The sequence below is a fragment of the Loxodonta africana genome, chromosome 19 (assembly GCF_030014295.1).
Source record: "Loxodonta africana isolate mLoxAfr1 chromosome 19, mLoxAfr1.hap2, whole genome shotgun sequence".
Lineage (NCBI taxonomy): Eukaryota > Metazoa > Chordata > Mammalia > Proboscidea > Elephantidae > Loxodonta > Loxodonta africana.
This window is the reverse complement of record NC_087360.1, coordinates 81,193,794-81,221,649: the sequence shown is the minus strand read 5'-3', so window position 1 is coordinate 81,221,649 and position 27,856 is coordinate 81,193,794. Positions and strand designations below refer to the sequence as shown.

The 27,856-nt window shown below is 38.4% G+C and overlaps 1 protein-coding gene across 10 annotated transcripts in view; it reads left to right on the top strand.

Moving 5' to 3' along the window:
* SNX25 (sorting nexin 25) overlaps positions 1–27,856 on the top strand; it is a 164,137-nt gene that overhangs the window by 20,038 nt on the left and 116,243 nt on the right. For 3 of the 10 annotated variants that reach the window (XM_023551204.2, XM_064272935.1, XM_064272934.1), the window contains exon 1: positions 25,976–26,089. Coding sequence is in view for 5 of the 10 variants with exons in the window: in XM_064272932.1 (XP_064129002.1) it covers positions 19,937–20,072; positions 25,873–26,089 (353 nt within the window). In the remaining 5 variants the exon portion in view is untranslated. Of the gene's footprint in view, positions 1–19,392; positions 20,073–25,872; positions 26,090–26,793; positions 26,866–27,856 lie in introns of those variants that run through there. The other 7 variants (XM_064272930.1, XM_064272932.1, XM_064272931.1 and 4 more) reach the window with 7 other exon arrangements.

The window sequence follows — 27,856 nt, the reverse complement described above, 5'->3', positions numbered from 1 at the left end:
TAAAAGAATCAAAATCTTTCCCAAATGAAGATACGATCCTGGAATTATCAGATACAGAATATAAAAAATTCATTTACAGAATGCTTCAAGACATCACAAATGAAATTAGGCTAACTGCAGAAAAAGACAAGGAACGCTGATAAAACTGTTGAAGAACTCAAAAAGATAATTCAAGAACATAGTGGAAAAATTAATAAGTTGCAAGAATCCATAGAGAGACAGCATGTAGAAATCCAAAAGATTAACAATAAAATTACAGAATTAGACAACGCAATAGGAAGTCAGAGGAGCAGACTCGAGCAATTAGAATGTAGCCTGGGACATCTGGAGGACCAGGGAATCAACACCAACATAGCTGAAAAAAAATCACATAAAAGAATTAAAAAAAATGAAGAAACCCTAAGAATCATGTGGGACTCTATCAAGAAGGATAACTTGCGAGTGATTGGAGTCCAAGAACAGGGAGGGGGGACAGAAAACACAGAGAAAATAGTTGAAGAACTCCTGACAGAAAACTTCCCTGACATCATGAAAGACGAAAGGATATCTATCCAAGATGCTCATCGAACCCCATTTAAGACTGATCCAAAAAGAAAAACACCAAGACATATTATCATCAAACTTGCCAAAACCAAAGATAAAGAGAAAATTTTAAAAGCAGCCAGGGAGAAAAGAAAGGTTTCCTTCAAGGGAGAATCAATAAGAATAAGTTCAGACTACTCAGCAGAAACCATGCAGGCAAGAAGGGAATGCGACGACATATACAGAACACTGAAGGAGAAAAACTGCCAACCAAGGATCATATATCCAGCAAAACTCTCTCTGAAATATGAAGGAGAAATTAAGATATTTACAGATAAACACAAGTTTAGAGAATTTGCAGAAACCAAACCAAGGCTACAAGAAATGCTAAAGGAGATTGTTTGGTCACATGACCAATAATATCAGATACCAGCACAATACAAGGTCACAAAACAGAACGTCCTGATATCAACGCAAATAGGGAAAGCACAAAAACAAACAAATTAAGATTAATTCTAAAAAATAAATAAATAAACAAAATAATACACATAACAGGGAATCATGGAAATCAATAGATAAAAGATCACAATAATCAAAAAGAGGGACTAAATATAGGAGGCATTGAACTGCCAGATGGAGAGTGATACAAGGCGATACAGAACGATACAAGTTAGGTTTTTACTTAGAAAAATGGGGTAAATAATAAGGTAACCACAAAAAGGAATATCAACTCCATAACTCAAGAAAAAAGTCAAGAAAAACGTAACGACTCAACTAACACAAAGTTAAACATTATGAAAATGAGGATCTCACAATCTACTAAGAAAAACGTCTCAGCACAAAAAAGTATGTGGAAAAATGAAATGGCCAACAACACACATGAAAAGGCATCAAAATGACAGCACTAAAAACTTATGTATCTATAATATATGCTGAATGTAAATGGACTAAATGCACCAATAAAGAGACAGAGAGTCTCGGACTGGATAAAGAAACACGATCCATCTATATGCTGCCTGCAAGAGACACACCTTAGACTTAGAGACACAAACAAACTAAAACTCAAAGGATGGAAAAAAATGTATCAAGCAAACAATAAGCAAAAAGAAGAGGAGTAGCAATATTAATTTCTGACAAAATAGACTTTAGACTTAAATCCACCACAAAGGATAAAGAAGGACACTATATAATGATAAAAGGGACAATTGATCAGGAAGACATAACCATATTAAATATTTATGCACCCAATGACAGGGCTGCAAGATACATAAATCAAATTTTAACAGAATTGAAAAGTGAGATAGACACCTCCACATTTATAGTAGGAGACTTCAACACACCACTTTCGGAGAAGGACAGGACATCCAGTAAGAAGCTCAAGAGAGACACGGAAGACCTACTTACAACAATCAACCAACTTGACCTCATTGATTTATACAGAACTCTCTACCCAACTGCTGCAAAATATACTTTTTTTTCTAGTGCACATGGAACATTCTCTGGAATAGACCACATATTAGGTCATAAAACAAATCTTTGCAGAGTCCAAAAGATCGAAATATTACAAAGCATCTTCTCAGACCACAAGGCAATGAAACTAGAAATCAATAACAGAAAAACTAGGGAAAAGAAATCAAATACTTGGAAAATGAACAATACCCTCCTGAAAAAAGACTGGGTTATAGAAGACATCAAGGAGGGAATAAGGAAATTCTTAGAAAGCAACGAGAATGAAAATACTTCCTATCAAAACCTCTGGGACACAGCAAAAGCAGTGCTCAGAGGCCAATTTATATCGATAAATGCACACATACAAAAAGAAGAAAGAGCCAAAATCAGAGAACTGTCCCGACAACTTCAACAAATAGAAAGTGAGCAAAAAAGAACCCATCAGGCACCAGAAGAAAACAAATAATAAAAATTAGAGCTGAACCAAATGAATTAGAGAACAGAAAAAGAATTGAAAGAATTAACAAAGCCAAAAGCTGGTTCTTTGAAAAAATTAACAAAATTGATAAACCATTGGCTAGACTGACTAAAGAAAAACAGGAAAGGAAACAAATAACCCGAATAAGAAACAAGAAGGACCACATCACAACAGAGCCAAATGAAATTAAAAGAATCATATCAGATTACTACGAAAAATTGTACTCTAACAAATTTGAAAACCTAGAAGAAATGGATAAATTCTTGGAAAAACACCATCTACCTAAACTAACACATTCAGAAGTAGAAGAACTAAATGGACCCATAACAAAAAAAGAGATTGAAAAGGTAATCAAAAAACTTCCAACAAAAAAAAGTCCTGGCCCGATGGCTTCACTGCAGAGTTCTACCAAACCTTCAGAGAAGACTTAACACCACTACTACTGAAGGTATTTCAAAGCATAGAAAAAGACGGAATACTACCCAACTCATTCTATGAAGCCACCATCTCCCTGATACCAAAACCAGGTAAAGACATTACAAAAAAAGAAAATTACAGACCTATATCCCTCATGAACATAGATGCAAAAATCCTCAACAAAATTCTAGCCAATAGAATCCAACAACACATCAAAAAAATAATTCACCCTGATCAAGTGGGATTTATACCAGGTATGCAAGGCTGGTTTAATATCAGAAAAACCATTAATGTAATCCATCACATAAATAAAACAAAAGACAAAAACCACATGATCTTATCAATAGATGCAGAAAAGGCATTTGACAAAGTCCAACACCCATTTATGATAAAAACTCTTACCAAAATAGGAATTGAAGGAAAATTCCTCAACATAATAAAGGGCATCTATGCAAAGCCAACAGCCAATATCACTCTAAATGGAGAGAACCTGAAAGCATTTCCCTTGAGAACGGGAACCAGACAAGGATGCCCTTTATCACCGCTCTTATTCAACATCGTACTTGAAGTCCTAGCCAGGGCAATTAGGCTAGACAAAGAAATAAAGGGTATCCAGATTGGTAAGGAGGAAGTAAAGCTATCACTATTTGCAGGTGACATGATCGTATACATGGAAAACCCTAAGGAATCCTCCAGAAAACTACTGAAACTAATAGAAGAGTTTGGCAGAGTCTCAGGTTATAAAATAAACATACAAAAATCACTTGGATTCCTCTACATCAACAAAAAGAACACCGAAGAGGAAATCACCAAATCAATACCATTCACAGTAGCCCCCAAGAAGATAAAATACTTAGGAATAAATCTTACCAAGGATGTAAAAGACCTACACAAAGAAAACTACAAAGCTCTACTACAAGAAATTCAAAAGGACATACTTAAGTGGAAAAACATACCTTGCTCTTGGATAGGAAGACTTAACGTAGTAAAAATATCTATTCTACCAAAAGCCATCTATACATACAATGCACTTCCGATCCAAATTCCAATGTCATTTTTTAATGTGATAGAGAAACAAATCACCAACTTCATATGGAAGGGAAAGAAGCCTCGGATAAGCAAAGCATTACTAAAAAAGAAGAAGAAAGTGGGAGGCCTCACTCTACCTGATTTCAGAACCTATTATACAGCTACAGTAGTCAAAACAGCCTGGTACTGGTACAACAACAGGCACATAGACCAATGGAACAGAATTGAGAACCCAGATATAAATCCATCCACGTAGGAGCAGCTGATACTTGACAAAGGACCAGTGTCAGTCAATTGGGGAAATGATAGTCTTTTTAACAAATGGTGCTGGCATAACTGGATATCCATTTGCAAAAGAATGAAACAGGACCCATACCTCACACCATGCACAAAAACTAACTCCAAGTGGATCAAAGACCTAAACATAAAGACTAAAACGATAAAGATCATGGAAGAAAAAATAGGATCAACCTTAGGAGCCCTAATACAGGGCATAAACAGAATACAAAACATTACCAAAAATGATGAAGAGAAACCAGATAACTGGGAGCTCCTAAAAATCAAACACCTATGCTCATCTAAAGACTTCACCAAAAGAGTAAAAAGACCACCTACAGACTGGGAAAGAATATTCAGCTATGACATCTCAGACCAGCGCCTGATCTCTAAAATCTACATGATTCTGTCAAAACTCAACCACAAAAAGACAAGCAACCCAATCAAGAAGTGGGCAAAGGATATGAACACACATTTCACTAAAGAAGATATTCAGGCAACCAACAGATACATGAGAAAATGCTCCCGATCATTAGCCATTAGAGAAATGCAAATTAAAACTACGATGAGATTCCATCTCACACCACCTAGACTGGCATTAATCCAAAAAACACAAAATAATAAATGTTGGAGAGGCTGCGGAGAGATTGGAACTCTCATACACTGCTGGTGGAAATGTAAAATGGTACAACCACTTTGGAAATCTATCTGGCGTTATCTTAAACAGTTAGAAATAGAACTACCATACAACCCAGAAATCCCACTCCTCGGAATATACCCTAGAGATACAAGAGCCTTCATACAAACAGATATATGCACACCCATGTTTATTGCAGCTCTGTTTACAATAGCAAAAAGTTGGAAGCAACCAAGGTGTCCATCAACGGATGAATGGGTAAATAAATTGTGGTATATTCACACAATGGAATACTACGCATCGATAAAGAACAGTGACGAATCTCTGAAACATTTCATAACATGGAGAAATCTGGAAGGCATTATGCTGAGCGAAATTAGTCAGAGGCAAAAGGACAAATATTGTATAAGACCACTATTATAAGATCTTGAGAAATAGAATAAACTGAGAAGAACACATGCTTTTGTGGTTACGAAGGGGGGAGGGAGGGAGGGAGGGAGAGGGTTTTTTATTGATCAATCAGTAGATAAGAACTGCTTTGGGTGAAGGGAAAGACAACACTAAATACAAGGAAGGTCAGCCCAATTGGACTGGACTAAAAGCAAAGAGGTTTCCGGGATAAAATGAAAGCTTCAAAGGTCAGCGGAGCAGGGGCTGGGGTCTGGGGAAAATGGTTTGAGGGGACTTCTAAGTCAATTGGGAAAATAATTCTATTATGAAAACATTCTGCATCCCACTTTGAAATGTGGCGTCTGGGGTCCTAAATGCTAACAAGCGGCCATCTAAGATACATCAATTGGTCTCAACCTACCTGGAGCAAAGGAAAATGAAGAACACCAAGGCCACACGACAACAAAGAGCCCAAGAGACAGAAAGGGCCACATGAACCAGAGACCTACATCATCCTGAGACCAGAAGAACTAGTTGGTGCCCGGCCACAATCGATGACTGCCCTGTCAGGGAGCACAACAGAGAACTTCTGAGGGAGCAGGAGATCAGTGGGATACAGACCCCAGATTCTCATAAAAAGACCATACTTAATGGTCTGACGGCGACTAGAGGAGTCCCGGCTGCAGTGCTCCCCAGACCTTCTGTTGGCCCAGGACAGGAACCATCCCCGAAGACAACTCATCAGACATGAAAGGGACTGGTCAGCGGGGGGGGGAGAGAGATGCTGATGAAGAGTGAGCTAATTAAATCAGGTGGACACTGGAGAGTGTGTTGGCAACTCTTGACTGGAGGGGGGATGGGAAGATAGAGAGAGAGGGAAGACGGCAAAATTGGCACGAAACGAGAGACTGAAAGGGCTGACTCAATAGGGGGAGAGCAAGTGGGAGAAGGGAGTAAGATGTATGTAAACTTACATGTGACAGACTGATTGGAATTGTAAATGTTCACTTGAAGCTTAATAAAAGTTCATTAAAAAAAAAACGAAGATGATTTAAAGTACTTACTGATGAAGGTTAAAGACTACAGCCTTCAGTATGGCTTACACTTGAATGTGAAGAAAATGAAAATCCTCACAACTGGACCTATAATAAATGGAGAAGGAATTGAAATTGTCAGCGATATTGGTCTCCATACATTTGCCAATTCTAGATTCCTTGTCTTTTAAAGTCATTAATGGTTTGTTAATATCATTATGGGATAGAAATTTGGTAGACAAACAGTCCATACTACTTCTTTTCTTTTTGAGAATACAAATGACTTACTACAATTATAATTTCCATTAACTGAGCAAAGTCTTAAGTTATGAGTGAGACTTTTCATTTGTGACTATCTTCCCAATTTATGTAGAATGATTGCTATGCTCGTGCATTAAAATAAATTTTCCTGATTTTTCTAGTAATAAAACACTTTGTTTTTTTCAGGGATCATAGTTTTTGTCATTAGGACAACTTAAAAGTGTTTCTTGAACTTTGGTCTAAGGGTTACAGAAATAATTTAAGAATGCTTGTTGAAAATACTTATTCCAAAGACACACCCTGGACTATCTGAATTAAGAATCTTAGGGGTTGATGGTCTAGAAATCTGCCTTTTAACAAATTCCCCAAGTTGCTCTTGAAAACTCCTAATTTGGAATGATTTCAAGTATGGATAGAGGCTTCCTGTTGTCACCAAGGACCAATGAAACTCAGTCACGTTTAGTACTCACATATATTTATGTCCCCCCATGCACAAGTGTGTATTTCTTAGCCCTCTCTACTCAGAGGTAGAGTGGCTGCTGTACAAAGCCTATCTTTTTTTAACTTGTATAGTTCATTGACAACGGTTACGTACTTCACTTTGGTCACCATTTTCCCTATCTCTTCCTGTATTGTTTCACCACCATTAACTTAGACTTTGTGCCCCTTAAAGTTCTTGCTTGTGTTTTAGAGTTACTGTTGTCTGTTTCATCTCATATAGATAATTACTTAAAAAAAGTACAATGGTCAGGGTGAACTTTCCTTATTAAATGAGGTAAATTGTTATTTAATTTAAAGATGACTTCATGGGATATTTGTTTCAAGGCTTAAAAGTTGTTTCCAGGCAATAGATTTGGGGATTTCCCCAGTCTCAGTGAGTCCAGTAAATCTGGTTTCCAATAAGAATATGAAGTTCTGTTCCACATCTTTTCATTCTTTAGATCAAGATCCATGTATTGGATCTTTGATCGAAACATCCAGTAATGGTACCCAGGCACCACTCATTGCTTCTGGTCATGGCAGCGGAGGTGATAGTAGTTGACAGAGGCAGTTAGACCAGCAGTTCATTTCCTTCTTTGACTCCTGGATCTGAAGCCTTCCTCTGTTGCTCCAGGTGAAAGAGACCAACCAGTTGTATCTTGGGTAGCTGCTAGCAAGCTTTTAAGACCCCAGGCACTACTCACTGAACAAGGAGGTAGAGCAGAAACTCTAAAAACAGTATTAGGCCAACTGACTGGAGAGGCCCATGAAACCATGCCCCTAAACCTTTGAACCAAAAAAACTATTCCCATGAGGTGTTTATTTGTACTCATATAGTATCAACAGCTGCAGCACAAGACCAGTTTTAATACCATGTTTTTCTTTTTTCTTTCTAAGACAGTTTTATTTCTTGAATTTCAACATATTTATATAGAAACAGAAGAAACAATTTTTCGTTCTGTATCTAGGCTGGAGCGAATTACTTACCAGTTAGAAAGGATATAAAAGTCAGCCTTTTTGAGTAGACTTAATTGAATTGTATTTTTAATTTTATGCAACTAGTATTTTATGGCAGTAATTCAGATCATCTTGTACATAAATGCTACTGAGGCCACTCTGCCTGGAGCTTGTTGTTAGGCACCTTCGAGTCAGTTCCGACTCATAGCGACCCCGTGTACAATAGAACAAAACCCTGCCCGGTCCCGTGCCACCCTCACAATTATTTTTATGCTTGAGCCCATTGTTGCAGCCACTGTGTTAATCTATCTCGTTGAGGGTCTTCCTCTTTTTTGCTGACCCTCTACATTACTAAGCATGCTGTCCTTCTCCAGGGACTGGTCCCTCCTGATAACATGTCCAGAGTATGTGAGATGAGTTCTTGCCATCCTTGCTTCTAAGGAGCGTTCTGACTGTAGTTCTTCCAAGACAGATTTGTTCATTCTTTTGGCAGTCCATGGTATATTCGATATTCTTTGCCAACACCGTAATTGAAAGGCATCAATTCTTTGGTCTTCCTTATTCACTGTCCAGCTTTCATATAAGGCGATTGAAAACATCATGGTTTGGTTCAGGCACACCTTAATCCTTAAAGTGACATCTTTCCTTTTTAATCCTTTAAAGAGGTCTTTTGCAGCAGATTTGCCCAATGCAGTGTGTCTTTTGACTTCTTGATTGCTGCTTCCATGGGTGTTGATTGTGACTTGAGAAGACAATGGAAATAGAGACCACAGTGAATCAAATTAACAAAATATTTTGCTGATCAGGTACTAGATATCACTTTTAATTTAACTTCCAGTCAACAGGTTAATTAAGAAAATGATGTATGATATTCCAGTGCAGTTATGGAGGACAAAGCAGTGATTAATTTCATTACTAGAGACCCTGTGAGAAAGCAGTTCTGTGTGGCTCATCTAGTTGTTGAGTTACATGAAAGCTTTGAAGCAGGGACAGCTGTTTTGGCTCCATCATTCATAGTCAGTGGTTTCAGTGAGAAATGGGAATTATTTTTGTAATATACTTCAGAATGCGTGATCTTCACAGTTCCTATGAAATGATTTTGTGAATTGATTGTATATTTGAATAACTTTCCTTGCATGACCTGGGCTGGAGTGTAAAATGTATGGAGAATACGGAATAGGAGGAATGTTAGAATTCCTGAGAACAGCCTCCCATGGTGGCTGGCTCGTTAGTTACTCAGTTATGAGCTTCCATCAAGAAGAGACTGAGCCTGTTGAGCACAGAGATTGTAATTTATTTACGTCTCTCTCTAGTACCCAGCTACGTGTCAGGTTCTCATAGAGTCCTCAGTTAAATTTTAGATAATTGAATGAATTGGTGGGAATGCGATTCATAACATGGAAACTTGTGATATCCCTTATGATTTCAAAATTACAGTGGAAGCCAGTGATAAAATGGTTATAGAATTTTATTACACAAACCTCTTCAGGAATACAAAAAGCTGATACCATAGTTTTTAATTACCATTTTTTCCTAAGCGTATTTGCTTTTCTTCAGTCCTGCATCTGTTTTATACTTATCAATTTAAGCAAACTACTGTCTGCCTGTGTACTTCCAAGTTTTCACTTTCCAAGCCCATGTCCAATTTGTAATGTACTTAATTTCTCTAGTCATCAGCTGGGGCATGCTTTCTAAGGTTCTTCATATTCGAGTCTTTGAAATTAGAAACAAAACACAGTTTTCACCTCACGGGCGAGTCTAATCCTTCTAGCTGATGGAAAACCAATCCCAAGTATATTAACCTACCTCAAAACCTACCTCTCTTAATCAGCCTGTAGAGATTTTGCCTTTGTGTTAATATTCATTCTTCTCTTAGAAAACAGATTAATAAGAAATATTACTAAAAGAATTGATATGTGGTAGTAAAATCTGAAAGCATGAATGGTTGTAATACTAATCTCATGTGATATAATCATTCTCTGGGAAGTAAATTAACATTGTGAAAAATCTAAACGATGGCTTTTGGAGTCATAATAGCAATTTATATTTGTATTCTACTTTATAATTTTTAAAGCGCTTTTACATGTCTTTCTTGAGATGTGTAATAATCTTTTTATCTCAATAGGACAGATTATTATTTTAAATTGAACTGAATCTGAGAGGAGTAGTTGTGTTCACTATAACTTGACAAGTAACGGCAGAGCAACTATAGCCTACTTTTTTCTGGCTCTTGGTTGAGTGCTCTCTCTTGCCACTGCAATGTGAAGTCTTAGGCTTTGGCCGTAGTAGTACTAGGGGGAAACGGACCCCAGCATGAAGCACATTTGATTTCACATTTGTTCAGAGAAAAGATCTGGCTGATTTCATATCCCGTCATAGGATCCAGTCTCAGGATCTGGCTTAACTGATGACTGTCTTTCATTATAGAAATGTAAACAGAACACTGATTCATACGTTTGCTGCACGCAGGCAGTGTTAGCCTTTCGCCTGAACACGGCACGCACTTTGGTAAATGATATAATAAGCTACAGAAGCTGCTGATGAGCTGACCTACCATTCACCTCTTGCCAGGCTCATCCTAGGTAAAACCATCCTAGGAATTTATGTTTCTGGAGGCAGAGTTGACTTGACTGTCTGTGTATTCCTCAGGACAGGGGAGACCCTGACCTGTCCCTGCACACTGCCTCTTGTGTCCCGTACTCGTGTCCCTGTTTGATTACTGACACAAGCAGGAGGTGTCCTGCACAGGCTTGGGATTCAAGGTCCATGGTTAGAGTTGGCCGAAGAGGCTGTAAAGGGATGTTTCCAGTTCACTTTCACATAGTTTGTCCTTCAAAGCTGACATTCTCTCAGGGATTTCCCACCCCCTGTTGTTTCTACAATTTCTTGACTGAAAGAAGACTCTCCTTGAAGCACAAGAAGGTTCTTCTTCCTCTTTTTTTTAAATTGTAGTTTAGGTGAAGGTTTACAGAACAAACTAGTTTCTTATCAAATAGTACACACATTGCTCTGTGACATTGGTTAACAGCCCCACGACATGTCAACACTCCCTTCTCAACCCTGAGTTCCTATTACCAGCTTTCCTGTTCCCTCCTGCCTTCCTATCTGGTGCGCCCCTGTAGTCTTGTTTTGTCCCGTGGGCCTCTTCAACCTTTGGCTGAAGGGTGGACCTCAGGAGTGACTTCGTTACTGAGCTGAAAGGCCATCCAGGGGCCATTCTCTCAGGGTTTCTCCGGCCTCTGTCAGGCCAGCAAGCCTGGTTTTCACAAGAAGATTCTTGAGGTACATGATCTTTTGAGTGAAGTCAGAGCCCGAATACTGACTCTACATTTCAAAGACATTTTTAGTACTTTTTAGAACATTTTTGGTGACTCTAAGACCAGTAGCATAGGAATGAAAATATTTTTCATTTAAAATAGCAACAACAACAACAACAAAAAGGTGGAAACAAAGTAAATGTGTAATAGTAAAGCCATTAAAGGAGGCAGTGGTGGTTCAGTGGTCGAATTCCTACCTTCCACGCGGGAGACCTGGGTTCTGCTCCCGGCCAGTGCACCTCAGATCAGCCACCGCCCGTCTGTCGGGGGGCTTTGTGATGCCGTGATGCTGAACAGGCTTCAGGGGGGTTTTCGGACGAAGACCAGGAAGAGATGCCTGACAATCTACTTCCAAAAATCAGCTAATGAAAACCTTATGGATCACAATGGGTTGTTGTGCGTGGGGTTTCCATGAGTCAGGGACCTGCTCAACAACTAACAACAACAACAGAGTGAGTACATTATGGAACAGGCCAGGAAGAGCTTGTGGTACAACATTGAGTATAAAGAGCAAGATAAAGAACTGTGTGTACACTGTGACCCTAATTTTTTAAAAAGAAGTGTGTGCATCGGAGAAGTCCCAATAATAATTAATATGTGCCAGGCAGTGTTGTGTTCCAACTCAACGCTCACATCAACCCTAAGAGGTAGAGATGAAGAAATGGAGGCACCGAAAAGTTAAATAACTTGCCCGAGGTTACGTAGCTAGTCAGTAAGTGTTGGACTCTCTGATTAGAAGGAAATACACCAAAATGTCAGTAGTGGGTATTCCTGGATGATGGTGTTAGGGGTGAACTTTCTTATGTCTGTGTTGTAAAATGTGTTCTCTGCTATTTATATAATTGGAAGTAGTTACTTGAAAAGAAATTGTAGCATGTTTAAAATCTAGAAAAACAGCAATATGAGAAAATTTGTAGGTTAGAATTTCAAAGAATAATTTCTCTTTTTTATAATAGAAATTGTAGAGGGGAAAAAAAGATACAAGTACCACTGCATCCTGTCAGTACGATCTCTTTATATGATAACCTCTCAGTGTATGTGTTTCGCAGCTTCTTTATAGATAAGGAAAACAAGATCTTCTTTAGTTCATGATTAAACATAATAAAGCACAATCCAGGAAACGGGCTTCTGATCAACTCAGGTTTTGTTTGGATACTTAGATACATTACAAGGCGCATACCCAGTAGAACTTCTCCAGGAAACGTATGTATACTTTCCTCTGGGTAAGGTATATAGCCCCAAGGCAAAATTATTTCAGCAACAGTATAATTTCAGGAATGATACAAAGAGTTTACAGCAGTTACATTGTTTCTTGCTCTGGTTGCCCAACTCTTCAGTCCTTTATTCTTGCTTTCATTCGCACTCTCCTTTTCCTTTCATACAGCCAGTCAGCCATGCAGCTAACCAACCAATTAATGAACTTTCAATTTGTTAAAAGTTAGTAACATTTTGAGTTTTATTAGAAATAATATCGATCATTTAAATGCTGCTGTATCCCAGGCATTCTCATAAGTGGTTTACATGAACCATGGTGTTTACAGGCTGGATGACCATGGGTTGAATATGGCCCACAGTTTGGCACAGTGTAGGCCAACAGTGTTGAGAAAAAAAGTTGAATTAGTTGGAGATACCTAAAATTCTTGATTTTCATTTTTTTGTTGAAAAAAGTCGGAACACCTGAAGTACTGAGTGCTGGCAACCCCATTCACTTTTTTGCTTACCTGGCCCCTGTTACCTCCCCTCCCCTGGTCATTATTTATTTATTGTGGTAAAATATGTATAACAAAACGTTTGTCAATTGAACATTTTCTACACATACATGTCAGGCAGCTATCGCTGCTGTTTCCAGATTCTTCTGCCACCATTAACAGAAACGCAGTCCTGCTTTGGAAGGACTCCTCTCCCCCTCCCTCCTACCTCTGTAACCACTGAAGAACCTGGGTCTCTGCACGTTTGCATATTTCATGTGATTTTGTGACCGACTTACTCACTCAGCATGGTGTTTTCAAGGTTCATCGGAGTTGTTGCGTGCAGCAGGCCTTCACTTCTCTGTGTGACTGAGTGATACTCCACCGTATGTACGCACCGCGTTCTGTTCTTTGTTCATCTCTTGATGAACATCTAGATTGTTTCCACCTTTTGGCTATTGCGAGTAGTGCTGCGGTGGAAGTGTGTGTACACATTCATCATCCAATCTTCTGAGGTATTATTGACCCACTTAAAAAAAGTACGCTAGAGAGGTAAGTGGCTGGGCCAAGGATCCACCATTAGTAAATGGCAGAGCCCTGGCCTGCCTGACTTCGGAGCTCATGGTCTTTCTCCTCTGCTTTTGTTGCCCTCCTAGCTCTGTTTAACACGACTGCCCAGCTTTTGTGTTGGGCATGACTTATCTCTCACGTTCACAATCTTTTGTCCTGAAACCTCCAAGTTTCTCAGCCCATTCCTAGCTTCTGAGGAAGGTTACGTGTGGTTCTTTCAGCTCTTTGCTTTTGAAAAAATTGGTTTTCAAGGCTGAAGCAGAATATGATTGGTTTGTAAGGAACCATGGTTTTGAGAATGACATGGTTTAAGAGTGAGTGTATTAGTTATGGGATCCCAGTAGATTGTCAGATACTGGGAATATTTGGAAAGGCTCAGCCATGTGACAACTCCATGTGGTTAATAATCATGATTCCAGGAATTGTGTTTATTTTGGTAAGATAAATCACCATTTCAATAGCCTTACAGGAAATTACACCCATCGTCTTTTTAACTCTGTACAACAACTGTTTTTCTTTTCAAAATAAAACAAACAAAAATTAATGTGTATAGGAAAGGGAAAGACATTTGTTTAGTTGAATAGTCCAGGTAATAGGTGCCAAAGGAATTATAAATTATGGGTTGGCCGTTCCCACCCCATCTGTGTACCCACAGGAAGCGACAGTGAGCAGTGTTGTATTTAAAAACAATGGACAAGGAGGTATATGTCCTGGCTGGATTCCAGATAGTTCCTGGTTGTTCAGCTGCTAATGATGTCGGAGCACCCAGGTCACTTGGTGCAGATTCTTCAGATTCTCTCTGGATGCTCCTTCTCCCGAGACACAGCTCTGACACAGAGACAGTTTTGAGTGCATTATGGCTGTAGACTAAAAGCTGATATTATTCAGGAATACACAGAAAGCTGATGTGTATTCAGGAACTGTCTCTTCTTCTTGATGCCTAGGATCTAGTTACATAAACTGGAGAAACGCTTTTAGGTTTTGCCCTGTCTTTGGAAGACATTTTTAAAACGAGCAGTTATATACTGACACCTCTCATTTTCTCTGGAGAAAACTTACTTTGCGATTAAAAATGATCTTGACAAGCAGGTTTTAAGCTAGGTTTAAACATTAAAATGAAGGCAAACTTCATTTATTTTCGTTAAATAAAAAATAAAGTGTATTGTAGGGTCACTATGAGTTGGAATCGACTCGACGGCACTGGGACTGGGTTATTGTTTACCTAAGAGCGCCACTGGTTCTCCTGAAGCTCTTATGAGTTAATAGCGTGTGATGGGTACTGGAGACTTAAAGCAAAAGCTCAATGGTCAGACTACACTTAAAGTCTAATTTATGGACCAGAATAATGAATATTCCTGTCACTTATTTGTAATTATAGAAAAAGTATACACATTTTTCTTTTGTCTTTCCTAAAACTGGCATTTTAGAGAGTGGGTTGGCGGGCAGAGGTAGGCTGTCACTGAGGAATGAGCCCTCTGCCAGTGCAGACAGGGGAAATGAGCATCTGCCTTACAAGCCTTTTGGGAAAGTCTCTTATGTGGTGTTTCTTCATTCAAGCCTGTAAATAGAAGGATAATGAGGATCATTTTTGCTCAGTTGTCCTCTGGGTCACAGGAATTTATTCACTCGCATTTGTTTAAGTTTTACTTTTTTTTTGAGATTTCACTTTGAATAATGATTAGTAAATTTGATCTTTAGTGACTTGAAAGAAATAGAGTATGTAGTGGATAATTCATACTCACGTAGTAGTTGTTCTAGTAGTAGAGACGTGAGATTCTGACTCCATAAATATTAAATCCTTAGAGAGGAATTTTTATGCATCGTCACCCGGTGATTTTTGGCTCATGATGTTTTCTTTTTTTATCTTCCCTGCTCTCCTACAAGGAGCCCTGGTAGTGCAGTGGTTAACTTGCTTGGCTGCTAACGGCAGGTCAGCGGTTTGAACCCACCAGCCACTTCTTGGGAGAAAAGTGTGGCAGTCTGCTTCCGTAAAGATTTCAGCCTTGGAAACCCTACGGGGCAGTTATACTCTCTGATAGGGTGGCTATGAGTTGGAATTGACTCTGACTTGATGGCAGTGGGCTTGGTTTGGATTTTTGTTGCTCCTTACATATAGACTCTCGTCAGGCTGTCGAAATGGGATAAAGATGATGAACTTTTTTCTAACAAGGGCCGGTGATCCATGAAGGGAGATGGGGTAGGAAGAGTGGTGGGAATCCACGGTGAAATTAGAAAATCAGATTGAAAAAATAATAGAACTTTTGCTTAAAGAGCCAAAATAGGAAAACGTTCTCATAGCTTTTTAACTCGAGAGAACAAAGGCCTTATTTGTGAACAGTCAATAATGACAAATAGATGTTTATATATAACAGCTAAATGTGGAGTGAAGAGAGAAAAGAAATATGCAGACACATGGCAGGACGTAGTAGAGCCACAACTAGGGGACAAAAAAAGGTAAGAATAAAAAAATTAAAAGCTCTGAAGGAAGTTGTAAAACTGAGAATATGGTGTTGTCATTCGCATTCATACTTGCATTTCCCCCACCCTGAAAGACAATTTACATTTAAAAAACCCAAATTCAGGAATTTCTCAAATAAGTGTTGTTTGGCTTTGGTTTTATCATCTGACATTGTGCAGTAAAATACCATACCTATAATGGGGAAACGATAACCAGGTAATTTGCTAACACCTTGAAAAGTTGTGATTGTAATTATTTATCAGTTCCAGTTTCCAGAGAGTCCATCCCCATTGCGTCAGAGCAGAGCTGTGCTCCACAGGGTTTTCAGTGGCTGATTTTTTCAGAAATAGATCGCCAGGCCTTTCTTCCCACGTACCTCTGGGTGGACTTGAACCTCCAACCTACGGCCAGCAGCTGAGCACTAAATCGTTTATGCTGCCCAGGGACTCCATTTATCAGTATAGCCTTTTAGAAGTATTTAACTCAAAAAGTTGTCAAAAATTTATGTTGTTTAAATGTCTGCCTGGGGTTTAAAAAGTACTAGAATTTAAAAAGTCTTCTCTTTTCCTCATTTTTTTAATCAACTAAAGAAAAATTTAAAAATTTACAATAAAGTATGCTGACCTTTTAATTTTATAGAGAGCTACCTAGAGGCTAGAAAATTGTTTTAAATGGGTTTGTTTTTTAATTCATTAAATGGCTTTTTCTATATATTAGTATAATTATTTAAGTTTTTTAAATTTTTTGGGAAAGTGTTGAATGTTATAGGTTAATTGATAGTATATAGGAGTGTCTTCTCTTTCATGAGTGCGATAAGTACATCTTAAGGCTTTTAAAAGTATTCCCACTAAACACTTAAAGCTATGGCTTTTGGTTTGTTTGTTTTTAATAACAATGAGGACGAACAGCAGTGAAACTGGCGTTTGATCCACGGATAGCATGAGACTAAGCCCAGGACTAGGAACTCCCCCCTGTCAGTTGCGTGGACCGGGGTGGTGGGATTGACTGCGGCTGTGCTGGTGTGCCAGGGCAGTGGGATTGACTGCGGCTGTGCTGGTGTGCCAGGGCAGTGGGATTGACTGCGGCTGTGCTGGTGTGCCAGGGCAGTGGGATTGACTGCGGCTGTGCTGGTGTGCCAGGGCGGTGGGATTGACTGCGGCTGTGCTGATGTGGCCTGCCTGAGAACAAAGCCATTTCCTCCTGCTTGTTTTTTGGATGGGGGTGATAGTAAGACAGTAATCTCCTCTGTGGCTGGTAATAACTAGTCAAGCACTTGTAATTTTTCACAAGTACACAAAAATGCTTTACAATTTATAAATGTTATTTGGTTTCTTTCCCTTTTTTCCTCCAAAATCAATCATGTGTGCCCCAATTACATAATATACACTTTCGATCACTTTGGTATGTGATCAAGTAAAAAATTTTTTTTATCCAATGTAGTCTTACTAGCCAGGTAGTGAGAATTTAAATCTGTACATATTCTCTATCTCTCTCTCTCTTTTTTTTTTTTTTGGCCAAAGAGTATCTTTTTACCATTAAAAATTTTAAATTCTTTATTCCAGCCTAGAGGAAATCACTTTTAATAGTTTGGCATATGTACCTCCAAACATTTTCCCGTCATGGAAAACTTTCCATGAAGATAGGTGTGACTCTAACTCATTCTTTTTAATGGCTGTATTATATTCTAAAGCATGAATGTGGCATAATTGAATTCAAACTGCTTCTTCCCAGTTCAGTCCTGGCTGAGGAAGTGAAATCAGAGCAGATGAGAATTTTTAAAATTTGGGTGAACTGAAATGATAACTGGAACGGGAAAAATTACGGTTGAAGTCCTTCTAGAAACCTAATCTCCCTTTTAGAAAACAAGGGCAGCGTGTGCATTGCATAGCAACCAGATCTCTTGCCTGTTGGATTTTGTGCAGAGTGGGAAACAGCAGTGCCGGGCTCAAAGGTGGCGGCCGACCTGTCCGCTTTCCACACTCCTGGCTTGTGCATCAGGCTCCTGGAAGGTCTCGCTACACCTCTTCCGAGTCTCCCGTTCCAGGGCTTCTATCAGTAATTTTTCCTGTTCCGGTCATCCTTCCGAATCACCCAAATTGTAAAAATTCAAGTCTATTCCGGTTTCGCTTTGTGAGCTGGTTTAAACTGATTTGAAGCCCTGGTTTAATTGTTTGGCTATTGATGTACATTTGGGTTATTTCCAGTTTTTTGCTCTTATAATTAATATGACAGTGAGATGTGTTGTACGTATACTGTTTTGCATATGTGTATTTCTGTCATATAGACTCCTAGAAGTGAAATTGCTGAATCAAAGGATAGAATTTTAGGATTTCCATATATGTGGACTGGGTTTTTGGGTTTGGTAACCTTCCTTCCCCCCCCCCCCGCCCCCCGCCCCGTGACTTTGGTCCTGGAGTTCCTCTAGTCTCTGTCAGACCAGTAACGCTGGTCTTTTTTTGTGAGTTAGAATTTTGTTGTTTTTTTTTTCCACCTCTGTCTGGAACCCTCTATTGTGAGCCCTGTAAGAGCAGTTGGTGGTGGTAGCTGGGCACCATCTAGTTGTGCTGGACTCAGTCTGGTGGAGGCGGTGGTGGTTGTGGTCCATTAGTCCGTTGGACTAATCTTTCCCTGTGTCTTTTGCTTTCTTCATTCTCCTTTGCTCCAGACAAGGTGAGACCAGTGGAGTATCTTAGATGGCCACTCACAAGCTTTTACGACCCCAGACATTACTCACCAAAGTAGGATGTAGAACATTTTCTTTATAAACTATGTTACGCCAGTTGATCTAGGTGTCCCCTGAGACCATGGTCCCTAGGCCTCAGCCCAGCAACGTGGCCCCTCAGGGAGTTTGGATGTTTCAGTGCCGCGTCCATGACTTTGTCTTGGTCAAGTTGTGCTGATCTCCCCGGTATTGTGTAGTCTTTCTTTTTTTGTTTATTTTATTCAAATTTTTATTTTTTGAACAAAAGACTCGAGACAGTGATTTTAAATAATAAAACATGGTATATTCTAGACACTTTTTTTTTTTTTTATTGACAGCTTATTAAGTTTGGAGTTCCACAGTTCTGTTGTGATGCTTTCTTCAGCATTTATATCAGTTACCTTCCTAAAAGCCCGTAGAAACAGATGTTCCCCCAACACTGTACGGAAATGACATTTCCCTGTATCCTTGCCAACATCGGATATTATGAGTTTTTATCCCCTTTGGCTGTCTGATAGTATCTCATTCCTTTAATTTGCATTTCTGTAATTAAAAATGGGGTTGCATTTAAAAACTGTATTTATTGGTAATCTGTTTATCTTTTGATTTGCCTTTTCAGTTTTTTTACTTTATTTTCTTTTGAGTTACTTTTTTCTTAGGAGCTGTTTATAAATTAAATAATGGTCCTTTGTTTCATATGTTGCAGACAATGTATCCTAGTTTATAGTTTCTATTTTGTTTATAGTGTGTTTGTTATACAGGAGCTTTCTAATTTAAATAGTCATTTGTCAGGTTTTTTTGTTTGTTTGTTTTATAACTTCCCAAGATCATAAACAGCTTCTCCCTTATTTCTTCCTAATACTATTTTAATTAAAAAAAATTAGCTCTTTAATCAAATTGAAGCTGTTATGTATAAGATGTGAGGTACGAATCTAATTGTTTTTCCCACTTGAATATCAGATTATCCCAACATTATTTATTGAGTGCTATGTTTTCCTCATTGATTTCAAATTCTTTCTTTGTGGTGTTCTTAACTCCCGTGTATACGTGTGTCTGATTTTGTTCTCTGTGCTGTTCTGTTGTTTTGTTGCTGCCACACTGCCATCATCCTGTTCTGGTATCTGGTAGGGAAAATCCTTTTTTAATTCTACAAAGAATGTTTTCACTAATCTTAAGCGTTTATTGACTTTTCCAGGACAGCTTTATAATCTGTCAAGCATTATTTTAATGTAATCTAGATGCTATTTTATACCTTTGGTTTTGATTTAATAAATGATCACTTCACTTAGAAATATGTATCTTTTTTCTTCCCTTGCATTTCAGAGTCCTGTGTGTGGAAACTCACATGAGTCAGTTCAGTCCAGAAGGGTGGTAATTTCTCATAATATGGATAAAGCTCTAAAAGAAGGTAAGGATTAAATGAGAGTATATCATTATTATATAAAGGAATTCTTTATGCTCTGAAAGTGGAATAATAATCTTGAGCAAATTTTTCTATTCTTCTTGTCTGTGTATAACATTATGTAGCAAAAACAGTTATGGGCTGCTGTAAAGTTGGTTATTGGGAGTAAAACTTTTGTATTAGGCATTAGCTATTAAAAAACAAAAGCAAACCAAAATCGCCTTAGAAATAATTTGGACATTTAATTTAATGGTGAATTAGTGAGAACCTAGAGATATATGTTAAGAAGATGAAGAGATTTCTTAAACATTTAGAAAATCTTTGTAGTGATTCTCATTTGTATTTCCTGAGAATTTTAGTTTACATTTCCAAACCTTGGCACCAGTGTATTTAATTGAAATTCAAAATGCTACTGGCTAGCTATAAAAGACTTGTACTGATTTCACATAAAATTGATGGTTTCTTTGTATGCTTGCAAAATATAAACAACAGGGATATGTGTTAAGGCAGCGGTGATTTAAGTTCAGGTGATATGAGAGGCTTATGAATTATCTAAGCTTTTTCTTTTGCAATTGGTTTAAATGAGATAACATTGCATCATTTTATCTTTATATATCTGTTTTATCACTTTTAGAAAGAATAATTTAAAAATGATTTATTCAAAGTGTAGAATAAAATACCAAGGCGTGTTTGTGTGTGTAAGCATGTATATATGCTTTGTATGTAGGTCTTTTTTTTTTTATCTTTAAAGGGAGTTTGTGCTGTGGCTCAGTATAAGTTAGGATTTGTCTTAAGTCTTTAAAGACTGAATTTCAAAGAAGAAAGAATAGTCAAAAATGCAGAGCAAAATAATGTAGTTGGGGTTTCTGTGACACGTTAAGTACAACTAATGCTACAAACGCTGGAAGTTAGAGCAGACATGGGGAAGATGATCAGAGCATATATGCTATGACCTTTTTGTTGTTGTTAGGTGCTGTGGAATCAGCTCCGACTCATAGTGACCCTACGTACCCCAGAAGGAAACACTGCCCCGTCCTGCACCATGCTCACAAAACCATTTTGTTAGTCAATTTAAAAAGTAAAAACTATATTTTAGGGGTTCAGATATAGTCTGAATGAACTATATGTATTTCAGATGTCAGCCGCCTTTCTACACCAGATACCCTTAAAGGTTTCTCCTAAAGCTGCATTTCCTGGACAGAGAAACTGATAGAGGGTAGAAAAGGGACTCTTTTAAATATCTGTTTGACTTAATGGTAGATCTCATTAGATCTGTTGCCTAATTTTCACTAGTCTACCCTGAATTATCTCAGTAATATGGACCACAGAATTTAATTCAGTAAGTAATTAGTGAGTATCGCTATTTGCTCCGTAGTGTCCTGAATATTAAATTGAAAGTTCTTGAATTGAAAATGATTCTTTATGAAATGCTGTCATTTTCAAAGCACTGGGGGGATTGACTTCAGTACTTTGTGTTATAAGTCGATGTTCCAAATGTCTGAGAAATACCATTACTTTATCATTACTTTTTTAGTGTTCTTTACATATGTGGCTAACATTGCATGTACATTTCAAAGTGAATACATGCCTTTTAGTTTTGAGCAGCTCTCATTGCCTCTCTGAACTTCAGTAGTAAACGTGCGTATTAGCAGATGCTCCAGGTTGTGCAAAAGGACCATAACTTGAAAACACTAGTGATAACAGAAGATATTGCAATGTCGTTGCCCAGCAGTGATGGAGTTTTTATTCTCCTTGAAACAGGTCCTAGGTAAGGGCAACCTGATATGGTAGAGCTCTTTGACCGGGCCCCCTCTGTGGCCAGCCCTAGAGAATGCCAGATCCCTAAGGACTAGATGCTAACACAGAGAAAGCAGGACTTGCCCCTCAAAGACTGTGACTTCTCCCATCCCTTTAAGCTCAACTCATTTGCCCTTTACCCAGGGGCCTGTAATTCATACAAATTTTTCTGTTGAATGATGGAACAGATCAATCAATGACAAGGTAATAACCCCAGATCTTCTCAGAAGATGACTTTGCTTCCAAATACAAATAATTATTCTCAGTTGCCTTTAAAACCTTTGCAAACCATAAGGGCCGTCTAAAGGACAGTGGGATTATTGTTGTTCTCTTCCTGGTTGGTTCTAAGATACCTGGGTCGTGGATGTTTATGACTCACGGCACTCTACCTAATGGCCAGGAATCGCTGTACCTCTAAATTGCTCTCAGGAAAAGGCAGGGGTGGAAAAAATGGCTCTCTTGGAGCTCTCTCCTTGCTTATACTGTTTACTTAGCTTGAGTTGTTCCTTGTTCTGAAAATTTACAGATGGAGATTACCTAACATCACATAATCTGGACTAACATGGCAGCCTCATAAGTGCTCTCTTCTCTCCTCACCTCTAGTTTTTCTCCACTCCGTTACCCTCTTTTCAGGCTAATTTAATGAAAACTAAAGTTCCAGTCATATTATTTCATTCTTTATAATCTTCAGTGTTTCTCCTTTACCTACTGATTCCTTTGAGAATAGTCCTAGAAAATAGGTTTGAATGATAACCGCACTGTAAAGATTTACAGCCTTGGAAACCCTATAGGGCAGTTCTTCTCCATCCTGTAGGGTTGCTATGAGCTGGAATTGACTAGTTGTGGGGTTGTATTTATTAACATATGCAGTGTGGTTAGCAAACGTAACGGGACATTTTGTAGGTGAATGTATCTTCACATTAAGCCTTTAACCAAAAACAAAAAACAAAACCCCATTAAGCCTTTAGCATGTATAATATTTTATTTTAAAGATATTAAGATCTTTTATAATCACTCTTAATTTCCTAACTGTTATAAGTTGAAATTAAATCTTAAGTTAAAATTAAATTTTAACAAAAAGCAAAAATACTTCTATTTTCCAAACATTTGGGCTGCAGATTTATTTGCTAGAATGAACTGAGTAGACAGAATGTTTCATTGGCAGACGGGAGACTTGGCTTTGCCACCTATTTGATTTTGAGCAAGTTATTTCACTTCATTGAGCCTCAATTTTCTGAAGAGATCAAACTAAATTACTGTGTAGGAACCGTGGTTTGTTTATTTGTTGCCAATAAATGAGATTATAGGGCTGGCCCAGTTGCATTTTTTTCCCATAATTTCTTTACATCTGGATCAGAAACCTTTTCTTTTTCTTCTTAATGAAATAATTGTTCCAATTAGAAATGAGATCTGTCTCCTTCTGCAAAATCTAGCAAATATAATAGCCATTTATTCAATATGCCGTCTAGAAGTGAACAGAAAATGACTGGAAGTTGCAGAATGATGTCTTTGTTGGGTTTGTGTTGCTTTGCCTTTTATATTAAGTGGTTAGTGGTGTGGAGCTTGAGTCCTACTTATTTACTGGAAGCCCTTTATAAATATTTAATGACTGGTCGGAGAATGAGGTACTGTAACTGAAATGTACACATCTTTTCTTCTCAGTGCTCGGTAGGGAATTGTTCTCAATTATGAGGCGCAGTCATCCTTTCGCCATGAATTTTTTATTTGAGTCCAGTATAATCACTTTGAGTGTCTAAACCTTTGTATATGTGTGATTGAACAAAAAATCCTGATGTATGTTTTTGAGCGGTGGGATTCAAGATACTGTTTTGTAAATTGTTACAAAGCTGCATTGCAGGAAGTGTGGAAGAACATTGGGTACGCTTTCATGGTTGGTATTCTGAGAAGAAAACCGTCACAGAGTATTGAAAAGAGAACGGTGCTTCCTTTGACCTGTGGACACTTGTGGGTACGTGGAGTTGTCACACAGGGTGAATACTGATCCTGAGCTGGAGGTTCCGTCTGCCATTCAGTTTTCTCAGAAACACATGCCTCCGCCTCGTCCTCCCTCCAAAAAAAAAAAAGAAAACCCAACTATATTTATTGTTCTTCACTCTCTAAGTTGATCTGAAGTGGCCAGGATGAATAAAATGAACACCAGATCTTAGGCTAAAAAGCTATTTGAGAATCAAGGTTACCCATTTGTATGCCAGGGGTAAAGTAGACGTGGGGTCTCAAGTTACATTTTGTTCCACAGGCTTCCTGGGGACAAAGCAGTGTGCAGAGGAGCAAAAAAAAAAAAAAAGATGAGTAAAGCAGGAGGCTAAATCATATCTGAAACGACGTATGGTAACAACTGGAATTAAGCCAAATCAAGTGTTGTTTAAAAAAAGAAAAGGAAGAAAAAAGCTTGGAGAAATAAGTGGTGATTTGAAAAAAAAAAAATGCCGGGTATCCGTCAGTACAATCCAGGATTGTGTAGCTGAAGATTTTTCTCTTTTCGGGTTGTTGTGGGAGCCACTACTTGCCCAGTAGCATTTTTATTTTCCAAAAGTCTTAAGTCCTTACAAAAACCACATTGGTTTGACCTTCTCTGTGGTCTAGAGCTGTACTGCTCAACATGGTAGTCAGTGGACACTGGCTCTTGAGCCCCCTGAACCGTGGCCAGTCAATATTGAAATGGCTGCAGGTGTAAAATACACACCAAGTTTTAAAGACCTAGTATAAAAAAAAAATAATGCAGAATATGTCTAAAATTTTAAAATTTTGGTTACATATTGAAATTATATTTTGGATTTATTGGGTAAAATAAAATATAGTATTAAAACTAATTTTACCTGTTTCTTTTTACTTTTTAATATGGCTACTAGAAAACTTAAAATTACATACCTGGCTCTCATGTTCCTGTTGGATAGCACTGATCGGTTTTCTAATTCCAAGGCATAGAATTAATCCAGAATTAAGAAAATAGACACTAGAAATCTTCCAAAGAAGGTAATTGGCCACAAATACTAAACCTGGTGTGATACTTGAGACTGCCGCACGGGCTTCTTCATGCCTTAGACGGGGTCTCGCCAAGAGTAACTGAACAGGGAAAGTTTAATATGAAGAATTATTAACTTGTAACATGGGATTAGCTACTCAGGGGTAAAGAGAACTCTAAAGAATATGGAAAGAGCAGATAATGGACACAGCCACTACCTATAGGGGTAAGGCAGAGCACTTCAGGAGGAATAAATTTAGAAAAGGGGCCTGTTCCTCACCCTAGGGCTGAGAGATCCCAGCCTCTCTGATGCAGCGTGGCCTTGGCCCGGTGATGTTAGAGATGTTGACTGAGGTCATTCAGGCTGGATGGGAGAGGCCACCCGCGTGGGGACAGCAGAGTTCTCTGCGAAGCGGCCCTCTGGGTGCCTTGGAACTTGTTGGGAGTGATGACTGGTGGTCTGCATGCTGAAAGTTTGGATTGCAGGAGCAACCAGGGAAGAGCATGAAGACCGGGGGAGAGCTCCCTTCCTTTTAGATGTCCACCAGCATCCTCCGCTGACAAAGCTTAGCATCACTCCAGTTGGCAAAGAAGAAATGTTTACAGGGGCAGCCCCAGCATCCTAAAGCAGGGCAGAAGCGGTGAATTTGGAACGGAGAGGCAGAAGACTGAAACTGGCACACTACGTGCTGTACTGTCACTGTGTCAGATGTTCTGTTTTTTTATCCAAAAATCTAGATAGTTTGGAACTAAAATACAGTAATTAAAAATTGGACTGTCCAAGAAAATTCAGGACATGAAGTCCCATATCCCAAACGTTCTAGTTAGATGAAAAGCTTTCATTTTAAAAGATCTTGGAAAGAAAAATTACTTATCTTTTCTTGAAATCTGTTTTCTATTATATTTTAATGCATATTAAATAGGAGATGAGTATTAAATAGGTGGTGGCCAGATTCCGTATAAATATTGTCTTGTGTTTGCTTCTTTCATGTACGTTTTACTTATTGCTTTGTTTATTCCTGGTAGTGTTCGACTACAGTTACAGAGATTATATTCTCTCCTGGTATGGAAGCCTCAGCAGAGACGAGGGACAGCTTTATCATCTGCTCTCAGAAGACTTTTGGGAAATCGCCAAACAGCTGCGCCACAGACTGAGCCACGTGGATATGGTTAAAGTTGTCTGCAATGATGTTGTGAGAACTTTACTTGCTCATTTCTGTGATTTGAAAGCTGCTAATACCAGGTAACTGTTATAATAGGAGCAACCCCTCCCCCCTTTTTCCACATTAAAATATTTTTCTTATTAAATAAGGGGTCGAAGTCAAGACAGATCTGCGTCTTGCTGGCACTTGCCTTGAAAATATAAAGCCCTTTTTTTTTTTTTATTGAAGGAGGATAATTATAGTGTTCTGTTAGAGTAGGTTGTTTTTATACTTTCTGATAGTAAACTACTTTATAGACGCTTTTATTTTGTAATCAACGTAAACAATGCTTAAACCACCAAAACCAAACCCACTGCTGTCGAGTCAATTACAGTTCATAATGACCCTATAGGGCAGAGTGGAACTGCCCCATAGAATTTCCAAGGAGCGCCTGGTGGATTTGAATTGCCTACCTCTTGGTTAGCAGCCATAGCTCTTAACCACTACGCCACCAGGGTTTCCAAACAGTACTTAGGAATAGAAAATTTACAGTATTTTGTTCTGTAACAGTGTCAATCAGTTGACAATTTTTGAAAAAATTTAAATATAGTTCATGTTTTTCTTTTTGTGAGTCCTGTATTATGTTGCATGACAATATCCTGAAAATTGATTTTTAAAAGGAGCCTAATATTGGAGCTTGTGGATTGTAATTAGAGAAAATATTCCAGTGTGAAAATAGCTAATATTGAGGCATGTTGGCCTTTTGTGCTGTTATATTTGAAAAGGGGTTGTCTGTGCCTCTTAGATGAATCTACCTTTGGAAGAAGACTTCAACAAGGCTATTTCTGTCACTCATAACGAACTCTCACTTTCTCAGGTTTGTTCATAGGATCTTAAATGTGTATCTTATAACTTTTGAATACATGTGAAGAAGATGAATTGTAGTGCTTTTAACTTGTGTATAAAAAATATTATGGACATGAGTATAACCAAAAAACCAAACCCATGGCCGTTGAGTGGATTGTGACTCATAGTGACCCTACAGGACAGAGTAGACCTGCCCATAAGGCTTCCCTGCAGATCAGCGTTGTATACGCCTCCTTTTTTTTTTTTTTTGACACAGTTTCATAAAACCATATTCTTACTACCTGTAATAATTTTTATATTTTTTTGTCCTTTATGATTTTTAAAATGCTTTTTGAGACCAACTAAAATGATTTTGTTCCTGGTGGGTCAAGCCCATGGTTTGTAAAACATTCCTGGAGAACAGTGGTTATTAGACTTTTTGATCTTAGGAACCCTCCAGAAAACCAAACCTGTTGCCGTCGAGTTGATTCTGACTCATAGCGACCTTACAGGACAGAATAGAACTGCCCCATAGGGTTTCCAAGGAGCGCCTGGTGGATTTGAACTGCAGCCTTCTGGTTAGCAGTCGTGGCTCTTAACCAGTAAGTACACCACCAGGGTTTCCAGGATCCCTCTACACTCTTAAAAACTATTGAGAATCTCAAAGAACTTTTGTCTGTGTGGGTTACATCTGGTGATGTGCTAAATCTAGCTTGCACCGACTTGTAAGAGCTGATTGTGTACGATTCTTCCAGACTCTGAGTTCAGTGATAACACTTTGGTAGCTGGAAACTGGCCATGGTGGGAGTATTTATACCTCAGAATTTACAAATGCTATAAATCGAGCTTTTATTTTTCCCCTTGGAGAGAAAGTAGCTAAACATTTACCTTCTCACCACATATTGATATTTACTGTATTAGAAATTAAAACTAAGAAGTGTTTAAAGTACAGGAATACACAGTATGCTTTCAGTTAGCCATCAGAGCAATGATATCATCACACATTGTGTAGCTTCTGGAAA